The sequence below is a fragment of the Vitis vinifera genome, chromosome 10, assembly GCF_030704535.1.
Source record: "Vitis vinifera cultivar Pinot Noir 40024 chromosome 10, ASM3070453v1".
NCBI classification, from domain to species: Eukaryota; Viridiplantae; Streptophyta; class Magnoliopsida; order Vitales; family Vitaceae; genus Vitis; species Vitis vinifera.
The window spans coordinates 17,183,865-17,199,360 of NC_081814.1; the positions used below are offsets into that span (position 1 = coordinate 17,183,865).

A 15,496-nucleotide genomic window follows, 5' to 3' on the forward strand; every position below is an offset into this window, starting at 1 on the left:
CACGGTACCACCTACATATTAGACTTGGGTCCGTACCCCTGCCGTAGACTACTTTTATGGATCCGTCCATGCAGCCCATGCCAAGTGAGCATTGAAATAAAATCATAATAAGACAAAAAAATATTTCAGGTAATACCTATATTTGAGACACATAAATGATTGTATTTTCCCTCTGCTTTTGCCGTTTGATTTATTTACTCGTGGTTGGTTTGGCACAAATTATTATTATTATTATTTTTCAATTTAAACATGTGGTTGTAGCTCAAGGGAGAAGACTACATGGATGAGTCATGTACAAATGAACGAAAAAAAATAAAGGAATATATGAAAATGACCCTTTAGTATAAGTGGAAACTGAGAGAAATGTCGACCAACTTGCTTGCTAAAAAAGGTGGGAGCAAATTGACTTTTGGGTGGCGCCCGTCAACAATTGGTATTAAAAGAAGATGAATTTTCATCCAATACTCAATTTCTTTGTGACATACTGAGGAGTCCCAATGAATTAGAGGGCAGGCTAAATACAATAAATCTTGTTCACTTATATCCGTGTCAGATTTTTTTTGTCCCACTTCTTTAACCCTTGAAATTATATATGCAACTTACATGTTCATCTCAGCACCGACAAAGCCAATCCCACCTATTGGTGTCGAGCCAACCAAGCTAGTCCGTTCAATTTCATTGAAGGTAGGCGAACTTCTTCCCTTTTTCGTGCTTCTTATGGAGTCCATTCAACAGTGTCCGACACAAAACGGACTTCTTTCCTGTCAACCAGAGTCTATTTGCAAGAGAAAATGAGCATATGTGCATGCGTACCTTGTTCATGTTTTTTAAGCGGTTTATATAAGACTGATGGCACCGTTATTGTAGTGCTGACTATGTACTCTAGCCTTTATGGTAATGATGATTGCCCATAGGATAGCTAAGCAATTATATTAGATAAGGGCGACTAATTGGTGTCATTTACTGGCATGCTAGAATCTCGAACCATGCAGTTGACTGTTTATTTAGTCTGCGAATTGTATATAATAATTAATTGACATTGACTTGTGGGTATAAATAGGGTCCCGTCTGTCGCCTAAATGTCAGGTGTGATTTATCACACATACTAGAGATCCTAAGGACTTGACTGGAATGATCTTCCCGCTTAAGAATCCAACAAGTTTAGGCTGTCAATCCCGTCTGGCCTTGCAGGAGAAGGAAACTTTATCATTTCTGGTGTCAGACGGAACTTATCTTGGTTTAAACGAAATGATCTTAGATGGGTTACATGTTTATCCTAGACGACGAAGAGGTCTTAGGCTTGAGAGGGACACATGGAGGGAACCCCCACACCAACCACCTAATAAATGTATTTTAGTTGTATTTTTTTTTTTTCATTTTTCTATATTTCTAATAAAATATAAATTATATATATTTTAATATTTATTTATAAATATAATTTATTTTTCACATAATTTAAATTTTAAAAATAAAAATTAATAGGGAAATACCAATATCTCGTCTATTTTCTTATAAGAATAAAAATAAATATAAATATACAAAATGGGATTGAAACAAAGTGAACCATCACTGATCCACTGTATCACTATTCCTAATTAACCAACCTAATTTTCTATAAAAATTATTTTTTTCTAAGCTCCAATGTCTATATCTCATCTACATTTCTTGGCCATTCTTTGTATCTTTTAAATAAAGAAATCAAGATTCAATTAAATTTGGTTATCGAAAGCTTCAAGACCGACCTCAGAGAAATAAATGACAGCGTAGACGGTTGTCAGCATGGTTTTAAAAAGTCAGAAATTTCAAATTGGGAATATTAGCCAATATTCTTGCTGAAATTTTGAATTTTGACTTACCACCAAAGTTTGTCAGTTGGAATGTCGCGATGCCCCTAATAGCATAAAAAAAATTGGCTATTTAAATTAAAAGTGAGGCACGTGAGGGCTTTATCACTAAGTTAGTTTTCATTTATATGGTAATGATGCACAAAAAATATATAAAACTTATTTTATCTTCCCTAAAGCCATAATTTTACATCCATCCTGAATTAAATTTTAAAAATAAGATTTTTATGCTACAAAAAAATAATATATAAATAATTATAATTATCTTATTTTCAAATTCCATTATATTACTTGTTGAAAAATATACAAATCATCTTTTTCAAGGAATTTTATTTATTTATTATTTTTTATATAGTATAAATTTGTAAATAAAATCATAACAATTTTAAATAAAAATTAATCATATGTATATTCAAAGTCCATACCTAAAGGGGTGAATAGGTGTTCAAATTTTTTTAACTCAAAAATTAATTATTTTTAACTAATTTTGTCCTTTTAATAGAGGAAAGTGAAAAAGAATAATCAAAGACCAAGACACAAAGGATTTTTTAAAACCACTCGTACAATCTTCTAAAGATATGCAAATATAAAAACTTAACTACGAGGTTAGAGACCTTTAATCACAAATCTATCATTTGAAAGAATAAGATACAAATTTATTTGACGGATGTTATCCCTAAGTCTTACTCCCTGCCACTTACATTAAATTTTGTATCTATGACACAACACGATGGATATTCTCAATGGATCATACCTTTATTAAGGAACATGATATGCATATTGAATTCAAATGCAAATCTCACAAATTTAAAATTTTGAAAAAATTGATAATTCAACAGGGTATAAGAGGTTATTTTGACAAGAGGTCATGCATTCAAGTCACCTCTTCATGCTTTCTACAATTTACATGTTTGTTTTCCTATTTGTTTTCTCCCCTTCCTCAATTTTTAAATCTTTCTCCATTTGCTTCTCCCCTCCCCCAATTTATAATTCTTAATCTATAGTTGGTTCTCCTTTCCCTTAATTTTTTGCTTGTTCATTTCCCCCCATTTTTTTTTCTATTCCCCAAATTGCAATTCTTTGTATGCTTCTCTCCTCCCCTAATTTACAATATATGTATCTCTTCATGTACGAGTATGAGGTTACTTGCATGTTTGTTTCCCCATTTGTTTCTCCCCTTCCCCTATTTGCAATTCTTTGTTTATGGTTGTTTGTTCTCCCCCAATTTGCAATATGGGAATATGTCCATGTGGACCCCGCATTTCGGTTGCTCGAATGCGTTTCCCACTCGATGGCGAGCTCGAATTTTTATTTGAAAAATGATTTTTATTTGATTATTTGAAAATGACTTGGAGTCGCCACTTATTTTTGTTTTATTTTTAAAGGGTAAACAAAATAAGAAAGAAAAACCCTAAGTGTGACTCCTTGTTTTGGAAAAGGTGGTCTGTGAAAAACCGGGTCGGGTTCGGGGGTCAGGTTACTTATCGGGAAGGCACGGTAAAAACCGTAGCACCCCTCTAAGTCCCTAAAGTCGGGTCTCTACTAATAGAATGAAGCTGACATGGCAATCAATGGAAAAATCAATGGATACTCAAATCCATCTTACACTTATAAAAAAACAGAATAGGTATAGAGAGTGCGTACCTGGGCCACGAGTCGTAACACGCTATCAGAAACAGGGTTAGTGAACAAACACAGAAGGATAATGTGTATATCAAGAAACAGAGTAAATCAATCACATATAGCTAATGAATCAATCAATCAGTCAATCAATCATGAAATCTCATATGTAGGGCCCCCACCAAAGCCCAATTCATTTTTGCATGAATTAATTCCATAAATTCCATCACTAGGAATTACGGAATTCGATTCTAGCTTATTTAAAACATTTTGAAAATCAGAGGAATTGTGAAAGTCACTGGCCAAAACAAAAAATGGCGGTGAATTTTATTTGAAATGAGATTTTTGAGGGATTCTAAAAAAACTAAAGATGAAAATTAAAAGTAAATAAATTTTATAAAAATGGAATTTGGAAAACCCTTTGAAAGCTGGAATTTGATGGATTATTTTGAAAACAACAAGGATAAAATAATAATAATAATAAAGAAAATAATAATAATAATAATAAAAAGTGAAATAAATTTAATATAATAAAAAGAGAAATGAAAATAATAATAGTAACAAAAATAGGAAGTAGGCAAAATGAAAAAGGCATGCCCTGAGGAAGTCTGAGAGACCTAGCACGGGAGAGAAGACCACGACCGGGGTTATAATGACTTGAGGAAGTGACAGATGGCAGTTCACAGCTTCACTGGGGGAAGAGCAAAGTGGCCCAAACCCTTATTAAAGTAGCATCAGAGAATGCTAGCACATCAAGTTCAAACCTCAAATGAGTAGGCGACATAACCCTTGCAACTCTCCAACCATCCCTCCTGCTATACCTTTACACATCAGGATTCTGGAAATGCTTCCCTGGACATGTCATCCACCAAGAGTCTGCATGGATGGTAACGATCATTTGATAAATCAACAGCTACAATTTCCTTTCCTTTTCTTTCTACTGTAACAGCTCTGGGATCCCCTGAGTTAGCAACATATATAGCCCGACCACGAATCAATACTGTTATTACAGTTGTGCCGCACATGTTATCATCCAAACTATCAACATGTAGCTGTGAATTTGACGTCAATAATGCTGCATGGCGGGCCCCAATTGCATCCCATAAAATCTGTAACTCTCAGAAAAGAACAAAAGGTAATCCCTGTTTGAATTGATGGAAGAGGGGCCCTTTATCCATGGTAACTTCAACAAGGTTCGGATGCTATAATCCCTTGTCCAATCTTCAATTTCTGCCTCAACCATTGTAGTTCTCATCTGAAGCATCAACGTCTTCATCATCCCCTTGCTTTGGATGTTCACTACCTCTTTTATTAATATCTTGACTTCAGGAGACAGAGTTGCTTCACAGACAACTCTCATGATATAATCACGCTCCATACCATCGGTAAAGTTTGCCAGAACAAAGAGATAGTAGGAAATTTGGAAGATTTTGCTCCTGGAACTGTTTTAAACTCTCTTCTGCATGTTTCCGAATATCTCCATCGACTGATTATGCATTCAAAAGCCCTTGAATGACTTCCATTGCCATATTGTACCTAGAAACCACGACTATGCTGCAGTCACGGATCGTGAAGAGAGCAAAACGCTGTAACCCCGCTGCGAGAACCCTTCCAAGATCCGAGACTTCAGTCCTGAGACAGCATGGTTACCTACTGGTATGAATATTTGCAGCCCTGCAAACATCAATGGAACTGCTCACAAGATCGGAAAGTTTTCCTTCAACATTCGTCAAAGGTTCAAACCAAAATCACTGCCGTATCTCAATTATATCCTGCAAGCGGTACCTCTGCACATTAAAGGAAGCAGCAGTGGCGGCAACAGGGCTCAAATCCATGGCAATGATCCTCCCACGAAGTCCCGAAATCCTTCCAATTCCGATGGCAATAGCCCCACTTCCTTTCATTCCGTTTCTCCGGAACTATTGGAAACAGCTTGTTGGAAATTATACCTAGAGTCCCCATAGTTGTTCCCCTGATCTGGGCCACTAACAATGGCTCCCTCCAGCACATTTGGATTCGGTGCCTGCCTGTTGTACCACTTATCAAAACCTTCATGGCATGTCACTGGTGCCCCATCCTCGTGAATTGACACAATGGATGCTCCTCTATGGTAAGTTCTCGAGCATATCTCACTGTACAAAATTTATGTTGGGACCTTGAGCCAATTCAGGAATTGCACTGCCTCCAACTCTTTCACTTATCTACCTAAGACTTCTGGGCCAAAACAGCTCTGCTTCTTCATCTTCCATGAACACTGGCAGCCCGTAATAGCCTTGCTCAAACCTTGCTCCGCCCGTTGCGTCAGGCCTTTCTAGCGGTACTATTCTTTGGTATGGTGAAGAATGAGCTTCAATCCCAAGGGACCGGATACGACTGAAGTGACAGCACCAAGCATGAAGGATACAATGCTGAAGATAGCAGTGGCCAGTGGATTTATCCTCAATGATGCAGCCAGAAAAACGTTTTCTGTATTTCACAAAGGATGCATCGATATTATAATATATGGCCATATATGCCCTCACATCGTCTGTCATCTTTATACACTTGCACCAAAGCTTGTCACTCCTCCTCGACATCCTCAGGAACGGAAGACCCATCTGGATTTCTATAGTCACCTGCGCATGGATTATCTCTGTTTGAAATCACAGTTTCGATAGAAACAGGGGAATACGACGGCGCGAACCAACTCCAAAGGTGCGGTGTTGGGTATGAAGAAGAAATGGAGGTCGGGTCTCGGTCATGGATATATGGGTGAGAGGGTGTATGAGAATATAGGCATGGGGATGTATGACGAATATAGGTTCGTGGGTATGAGGTTATGGATATGATGAATGAATGGGTCAAATGGGTTGTATGATGATACGAAGAGAGAGAAAAGGTGGCGGGGTGAAATTGGGCAGTGGGGAAAACGGGTATGGATGATTGGCTTAAGAGAGCCTGGTGGGTAAAGGTGTAAGTGATGGGTAGGGGCATAATGAAAATACGGGTATGGACATGAAAGATTTAATGGGTATGAAGGAAGTGGGTATGTGAATAATGGAATTACAAGAGGGGAGTATGAAGAATAGGATGAGAGAAGAAGTCATCATCAAAGGTTAAATTCAGGCCAACCACTTTTCCCATTTGACATGTGGTGCTTTGCTGCCATATTCTTCCCAATTATTTCTTAATGACAATATGAGCCTGATTTTATACTTCCTTGCTTCACTCAAAACAAAATCCCGAGCCTTGAACACATCTTCATCATAAACATAAGGAGACTTTTGAAAGAGCTCTCCACTGGCCAGCATTGAAAGCCCCAAATCCAGCACACAGTTAAGCCCACAGAGACTGCTCATTAAAACACCTCACTGACCTTCCCCTTTGTGGATTGATTCACGGCAAATTCCATCAACCAGTAAGTGTTGAACCCGTTCACATAAAAAAACTTAACATTAACCACAAATCGGTTCCCTCTCTTCTGCACCATTGTCCATGGCTCACCTCCAAGGTCACTTATCTCATAAACCTTCGAAGTCTAACTCAAATGAAAATGGGAGTCGGTCCAGGCTGTGCCCTTTTCAGCTTCATATTCAAGAAAATCCAAACACGAAGAGCAGAGAGAAAAATAGCAAAAACAGAGCAATGGAGGAATAAGATATGATGAAGCATTAAGAACTATGCTTCATTTCTTCATTAGTGGGTTTGCAGATGGGTGGATTAAAAGGTCTTTTTCTTTCTTTAAAATGCCATAGAGGAGGTAAAATGGAATTAAATCAATTTTTAAACACAAACAGGAGCAAAAGAGGAATAGGCAGCCATGAAGAATAAAGCATGAATTGTCAAAGATCAACAACAATGCATCCCAATAATAATACATGAAGAGAAAAAGAAAGAAACAGAAACGCAATGGAAAACTTACTCTCGGGAAGAAAAATGTTAGAGACCCTTTCTTTATGGCTCTCTCTATAACCTCCAACTTGCTTCTCGCTTCCTCCTCAAACCCAGACTCTTTGTCTCAAAACTCCCAGCTTGATTCCTCTAGAAAAGAAAAGATATCTCCTCCCCTCTCACCAGCCAGCTCCTTTCCTCTGTTATCCTTCTCTAAGCTCCAGCTAACAGCTCTCGGATCTCCTCTCTACCCAAAGTAACCAAACAAAAGCTCCTCACCTCTCCCCAAAAAGCTCTGTAGCCCCCTCTCTAATGGAAAAGCATCTCCCTCTCTCATCCGCTCCTCCCTGCAGCTGGCAAAACGGTCTGCAGCTTTTGCAGATTCCCTCACACCCCGTGTCACCTTCTCATTGGCTCTTAAAACCACTATTTTGATTCCACAACAGCCAATCTCAGGACAGCATGTGGACTCCTAGGATGGTGACATCTGGCCACAGCTAGCTGCAAGAAAGGAAACGTGAAAAAAAACACAGCTCCCCAAAATGGGGGTCTACAGTCCACTTACATATATGAAGGAGGGTGTTAAGTTTAGAGGACAAAGGGAAAACAAATTAAATTTTTGCAATATTCCCATCAAAAGCTCAAAACTTTTTTTAGCATGATATTTATTGGACACAAATACTTGATGAGTCAAACTCGAATTTCCAAAATAAAATTGATTAACGCATGAAAATAAAAACATTCATGGAGAAATCTCCAGAGAGAAAAGATAGGGAGGCGAGGAATAAAAAAGTTAAATTTTGTTTCTGAAGTCTCCTGAAAGACCTTGAAGCTTTTGTAAGAAAACCCTAGAAATCTGTATTTTTGGAATTTTTTTTTCCTGTAGTAATTGAAAATTGAATTGACTTCAATTTAAATTCCCCACCCATGTTTTCAAAACTAAGAAAGATGTTAGGTTGATCTTGGAAAGTACTGCGAGGAAAGGAGGAGAGGCAATCTGGATGCTTGTGGGTGAATTTGTTAGAAGTTTGCTTTTTGGACTGCCCCGTTATGTTTTAATTTTTCAAAGTTTGAATAAAACTGAGTCATTGTTAGTTCCTATTATTTAGGATATGTGAGTCCACTTTCATAAATTATGGATCATGTACTATCCGTTTTGAATTTGAGATTTTTTTTCTTTTCAATTATTTCCCAGTTCTATAAATATACGTTGGATGGAGGAAATAAAGAAGTGACTTCCACTGATATATTTTCTCTATTTTCTATTGTGTCTTCTTTCCTTAGCTTGTCTTAAAACACCAACAATTGGTATTAGAGCTTTATATTCTTGAGAGGCCATGAGTGAAAAAAATTGTCAGTTTTCAAGAGAGTTGAGGGCTACCAAAACACCACATATTCCACCAAAATTTCAAGCATGGAAGGAGACTCAAGTTTCTCAGCAATGGCACCTCCAGTCTTCAATGGTGATAATTACACCATATGGGTTGTGCGGATGGAAGCTTACGTAGATGTTGTAGATCTATGGGAGGCTGTTGAAGATGACTATGACGTTCCTTCGCTATCAGACAACCCAATGATGGCTCAAGTCAAGAATCACAAGGAAAGGAAAACCAAAAAGTCTAAGGCAAAAGCTTGCCTATTTGCAGTAGTTTCAGCTACAATCTTCACCCGAATTATGTCTTTGAAATCAGCCAAAGCCATATGGAGTTATCTCAAATTTGAATATGAAGGAGATGATCGAATTAAAGGCATGAAAGTGCTGAATCTAATTAGAGATTTTGAGTTGCAGAAGATGAAAGAGTCTGAAACCATCAAGGAGTACTCTGAAAGGCTTTTAAGCATAGCCAACAGAGTAAGATTGCTTGGTTCGGAGTTTAAAGACTCTCGTATTGTTGAAAAAATTCTGGTTACTATTCCTAAAAGATTTGAAGCTACCATAACCACTTTGGAAAATACTAAAGATTTGTCCAAAATCACGTTGGCAGAGTTGTTAAACTCTTTGCAGGCGCAAGAACAACGGATGGTTATGAGACAAGAAGCAACTGTAAAGGAAGCCTTTCCCGAAACATGAAGATGGTTGGAGAAACAAAAAGAAGAAAAATAAAAAGCACCAGAAAGCAAACGGAGAAGCTGCAGCGCACAGGAAGAACAAAAACAAAGCTAGAAGTTCCAAGGGAAAGTACCCACCTTGTAAGCATTGTGACAGAACTAGCCACTCATCGTTCAAGTGCTGGAAAAGGCCAGATGCTAAGTGTAACAAGTGCAATCAACTTGGACATGAAGCTATCATTTGCAAGAACCAAAACCAGCAGCAAGACACAGATGCCCAAATCGCTAATGAAGATGAAAATGATCATCTCTTTGTTGCAACTTGTTTTTCAGGTAGCACTTCAAGCGATAGCTGGTTGATTGACAATGGATGCACCAATCACATGACTCATGACAAGGAACTTTTCAAAGAATTGAAGCCTACAAGAATTGCAAGAGTCCGGATAGGTCACGGTGGTCATATTCCTGCAAAAGGAATTGGAATTGTTGCTATTGCAATCCATTTAGGTACTAAAGTCATTGATGATGTGCTTTACGTACATGAAATAGACTAAAACTTGTTAAGTGTTGGTCAGCTACTAGAAAAAGGTTTCAAGGTGTATTTTGAAGATAATTATTGTCTGATCAAGGATGCCTCTAGTCAAGACTTGTTTAAGGTCAAAATGAGAGGAAAAAATTTCTCATTAGATCCACTTGAGGAAGAACAAATAGTTTTTCCAGCAAAAAAAAATATTGCTGAGTTATGGCATAAGCGGCTGGGGCACGGCACTATCATTATCAAGGGCTTCTCAAAATGCAAAAATCAGAAATGGTGGAAGGTTTACCTGAGTTTGAAGTGATTTCCACAAGCTGCTAGACTTGTCAATATGGAAAGCAAAGCAGACTTCCATTCCCAACAACAACTTGGAGAGCCTCAAATAAGTTGCAGCTGATTCACATCGATGTTGGAAGACCTCAAAGGACACCCTCACTCAAAGGTAGTCGCTATTATATCATTTTTATAGATGATCTGACCAGAATGTGCTGGATATATTTTTTGAAATTCAAATCTGAGGTTGGGAACACTTTCTGGAAGTTCAAAGCAAAAGTGGAGAATGAAAGTGGTTGCAAAATTCAGATTTTAAGATCTAATAATGGCAAGGAATATACTTCATGTCAACTCAATTTATTTTGTGAAGAAGCAGGAATTGAACACCAACTTTCAGCTCCTTATACTCCAGAGCAAAATGGAGTGAGTGAACGAAGATACCAATTTATTATGGAGATGGCCAGATGCATGCTGCACGAGAAGAATTTGTCGAAGAAATTTTGGGCAGAGACTTAAAACACAGCTGTATTTTTGCATAATAGACTCTCTACAAAGGCAGTAAAGAATCAAACTCCTTTTGAAGCATGGTATGGGTACAAACCTCCAATGAATTTTCTTAAAGTGTTTGGTTGTCTTTGTTTTACCTATGTTCCTCATGTTAAATGAGATAAACTAGACAAAAAAACTATTGCGGAAATTTTTATTGGTTATAGTATAGTTTCAAAGGCTTATAAAGTCTTCCAGCCACATACTGATACTATAATTATCAGTAGAGATGTCCACTTCATGGAAAATGAAGAATGGGATTGGGAAGATTCAAAGACAGAGCTTGAAACAAGTTTTTTAGATGAAAGGGAGGATGATCCACTAGTAAAAGGTACTCGATTGCTCTCTGAAATTTATCAGAGATGCAATGTTGCAATTTATGAACCTGCCGACCATGAAGAAGCACTCAAAGAGTCCAAATGGAAGGATGCAATGGAGGAGGAGCTATTCATGATTGAAAAAAACAAAACCTGGGAGCTTGTTGATAGACCTCAAGAAAGAAAGATGATTGGGGTAAAATGGGTGTTTAGAACCAAGTTAAATGCTGATAGTTCAGTCAATAAGTATAAAGCAAGGCTCGTAGTTAAAGGATATGCACAGATTTTTTGTGTTGATTATTCTGAAACATTTGCTCCAGTGGCAAGGGTTGACACAATCAGATTACTTCTTGCTATTTCTACGCAACTTGGCTAGAAATGCATCAGATGGGTGTTAAATCAGCATTCCTTAATGGAATTCTTCAAGAAGAAATTTATGTTGAGCAACCTGAAGGTTTTGTTGTGGAAGACAAAGAAGACAAAGTCTATCGACTTCATAAAGCTCTTTATGGCTTAAAACATGCACCAAGGGCCTAGTATAGTCGAAATAGATGATTATTTGCTTGGTTTGGACTTTAAAAAAAGTCTTTCAGAATCCACACTTTATGTTAAGGAAAATAACAATGAAATTCTTGTTGTTTCTCTTTATGTGGATGATCTTTTGATTACAGGAAGTAGTGCAAAGCTTATTGATGAGTTCAAGTTGGATATGATGCAAGTTTTTGAAATGACAGATCTTGGTCTAATGACATACTTCCTTGGAATGGAGATCAAGCAAAGAAAAGATCAAGTTTTTATTTGCCAGAGAAAATACGCAAAGGAGATTCTCAAGAAGTTCAAAATGGAAGATTGCAAAGAAATGAATACTCCCATGAACCAAAAAGAAAAGCTAAGCAAATATGATGGAGCTGAAAAGGTGGAGGAGACATACTTCAGAAGTCTCATTGGCTGTTTGATGTATCTTACAACAACAAGGCCTAATATATTGTATGTTGTAAGTGTTCTATCAAGGTTTATGCATTATGCTAGTGAAGTGCATCTAAAGGCAGCAAAAAGAGTTGTGTGGTACATCAAAGGAACTGTCGACTATGGAGTTAAGTTTCAAAAGATTCCAAATATGAAGCTGTTTGGGTATTCTGACAGTAATTGGGGTGGTTCCTTAGATGATATGAAGAGTACTTCAGGGTATTGTTTTAGTCTTGGCTCAGGAAGTTTCTCATGGTGTTCGAAAAAACAGGATATTATGGCTCAATCTACTGCAAAAGCGGAATTTGTAGCAGCAACCGCGACAGTAAATCAAGCATTGTGGCTAAGGAAAATTTTGGTTGATTTGCATATGAAGCAAACACAAGGTACTGAAGTGTTTGTGGACAAACAAGCTACAATAGCAATTTCTCACAATCCCGTGTTTCATGGGAAAGCCAAGTATTTTAATATCAAACTCTTCTTTTTGAGAGGTGTGCAGAAAGATGGAGACATTAATCTTCGCTACTGCAAAACGGAAGAGCAACTGGCTAACATATTCACAAAGCCTTTGTTAGTCACTAAGTTTGAGTTTCTCAAACAAAAGCTTGGAGTTTGCAGTTCCTAAAGCAAGGAGTGTTAGAAGTTTGCTTTTTGGACTGTCGCGTTATGTTTTAATTTTTCAAAGTTTGAATAAAACTGAGTCATTGTTAGTTCCTATTCTTTAGGAGATGTGAGTCCACTTTCATAAATTGTGGATCACGTACTATCTGTTTAGAATTTGAGATTTTTTTTCTTTTCAGTTATTTCCCAGTTCTATAAATATACGCTGGATGGAGGAAATAAAGTAGTGACTTCCGCTAATATAGTTTCTCTATTTTCTATTGTGTCTTCTTTCCTTAGCTTGTCTTAAAACACCAACAGAATTCAGTCCTTGTTTTATTAATTTATGTGTGACAGGGGAGATAAAATAGTTTTTATTTGGCAAAAGTGAGGGCTGCAAGCTAGGTTACTTTCATTTGGTATAGAGGTTGACTTGCAAAGATATGTGTTTACTGCAGTGGCAGCGCAGGCTGCAAGCTAAGCCATCACTGGGAGCAAGCCATTAACGTTTAAAACCAACTGCCTTATTCTGGACGCCTTAGCTCCCCTTTAGACTAAAGGACCCAAAGGGATAGTTTGCATGGGGGGGTGGGGGGGTGGGGGTTGCAGCACACAGGGAGGACGATAAACGCTCACCCCTACTCCGAGCCCTTGTCCCTACTACCAAAACTTCATAAGAAAACTTTATTAATGCTAAAAAATTATAAGGTGCCGGAGAAAATAGAAAAATGAGAGCCACCCTGTCTATTATCTATCATTGATCTACTTTAACATTGGCGTACACAAACGTCTAAGTACATGGTATTCGGTACATGTAATTTCCTTTTTATTAGTACATTAAAATCCTGCGAATGTTTGAAGTATGAAAAAAGTATCCAAGAAATGCACATATAATACTGCTGCCAGAACTAAAAATATGAGGGGAGAAGAAGTTCACTCATTGCTTAGAAGGTGAAAATTTGACGAGGAAGTGAATGCACGACTATGTCCGGTGACAGAAAGTGATCATCTTCCATCTCCAACAACCTCATGGAGCGTGGGCTCAGTGAAATTTATGGGGGAAGGCGCCAGCTTACTTGCATCATCATTATAATACTGTCCATGATCGTGGGCACTGCCATTCTTAGAAGCAACAGATATTTGAGTATCTCCCTCGTCCAGAAGCTCACTAGTAATATCTTTGAAATCCCAATCTGTTAAATAACTGGGTTTTACGGTAACTGCGCTTATTTCAATGTCTCCTGCAAGCATTGCCACAGCTCGTGACATGGTTGGCCTCAGCAATGGTGACGACTGGGTGCACAAGAGAGCCACTCCAATGATTCGGTTGGCTTCATCTTCATCAAATGCGGTTAATGTTGGATCCACCAACTCCAAACCTCGGTTACTTTCATGTAGAGTCCATGCCTAGAAACATTGTAGGATAAAGTACCCCATAGAAGGAGCAAGTTATTTAGCAATATTTAATTCTTGGAAAAGAAGAGTAAAAAAAAAAGACATGCAAAATCATCTTTCTATACCCATTCAAGAAGATAGATCTTTTCTGTCTCCAAGCTGTTATCAGAGTTTGGTCTCCCACTGAGGATCTCTAAAGCAACAACCCCAAATCCGAAGACATCGGCCTTTTCTGTTAGATGCCCGCGCATTGCATACTCTGGGGCTAGGTAGCCGCTGCAAGGTTACATGACAAAAGGCTTAGTTGAGGTGAATTCAATGCAGGCTTGTAACAAAGGGCACCAAGTCAAGAGTAAGGCATATCCCAAGCCTAAAAGAAATCCAAGAAGTTTCCAAAACTAGGAAATGAAATAAAATTTCACACCATATCAGAACAAATATATTTATGTACTATACTTTCTCTAGGTTTCCATAGAATGGATCTGAGGAGATGGATGAAGGAGCTTACATAGTGCCTGCAACTCGGGTGCTAATGTGTGTTTTCTTGTCATCATACAGCTTTGCCAATCCGAAATCTGATATCTTGGGGCAAAGTTCTGCATCAAGGAGAATATTACTAGCCTTAACATCCCTATGTACGATCCTTGGCCTTGATTCTTCGTGAAGATAAGCTAAACCCCTAGCTGTTCCCATGCATACATTGAAGCGGGTCGCCCAATCAAGATGCAAATCATTTTTCCCTGCAAACAGAGGTTAAAAAGCCAAAATTTGAAATTAGATTCAGTGAAAAGGAGGCTACTGTTTTTCTGCATTTCTCAGAGAAAAACTGCTTCTCTTCCTCCATTCTCAACCACCAAATAGCAATAAACGTGAAGTGCAAGATGCAAAATATTTTATGCATTCCTACCAAAAAGAGCCTGATCAAGGCTCTTGTTTTCAAGATATTCATAAACCAAAAGTCGTTTGTCTCCTTCAATGCAGCATCCATACAACTTCACTAGGTTACGATGTTGCACTGCAGATATGGTAGCAATCTCTGTAATAAACTGACTCTTTCCTTGGTGAGATGCTACTGAAAGTTGCTTCACAGCTACTGCCCTCTCATCATTAAGCTTGCCCTGCAGAGTAGCACAGTTCAGTAACAAAAATTTTGCATTATATATTTGCCAAATCTAAATATCCGAATTATTCAATCCAACCACTTCAATGCAGGAGATTATGACATGCATTATGTAGCTTTTGTACCATAAAACTCAGTTTACCTTGTAGACAGGTCCAAATCCACCCTCCCCAAGCTTATTTGTAGGATTGAAGTCTTCGGTTGCAGTTCTCAACTCTGCATAAGTAAAAGTGTTTGGTCTGGGGCCTATTCCAAGAAGCTCTGAAATTTCATGTAAGATAACCATTATCAAAATGCATTCATGAGATGAGATGAATAATGTTGGCAAGTTCATTCAATTTTCTAGAAAGCAGCATCTTAA

The 15,496-nt window shown here is 37.9% G+C and overlaps 1 protein-coding gene across 1 annotated transcript in view; it reads right to left on the reverse strand.

Moving 5' to 3' along the window:
* Positions 1 to 13,347: 13,347 nt before the first annotated feature.
* Positions 13,348 to 15,496, reverse strand: part of LOC100256223 (probable LRR receptor-like serine/threonine-protein kinase At1g56130) — a 32,178-nt gene continuing 30,029 nt past the window's right edge. The window contains exons 20-24 of the mRNA XM_002272980.4: positions 15,278 to 15,396; positions 14,923 to 15,133; positions 14,524 to 14,755; positions 14,141 to 14,291; positions 13,348 to 14,027 (exon numbers count right to left, since the gene is read on the reverse strand). Of these exons, the coding sequence (XP_002273016.1) occupies positions 13,626 to 14,027; positions 14,141 to 14,291; positions 14,524 to 14,755; positions 14,923 to 15,133; positions 15,278 to 15,396 (1,115 nt within the window). The 3' untranslated portion in view covers positions 13,348 to 13,625. The remainder of the gene's footprint in view (positions 14,028 to 14,140; positions 14,292 to 14,523; positions 14,756 to 14,922; positions 15,134 to 15,277; positions 15,397 to 15,496) is intronic.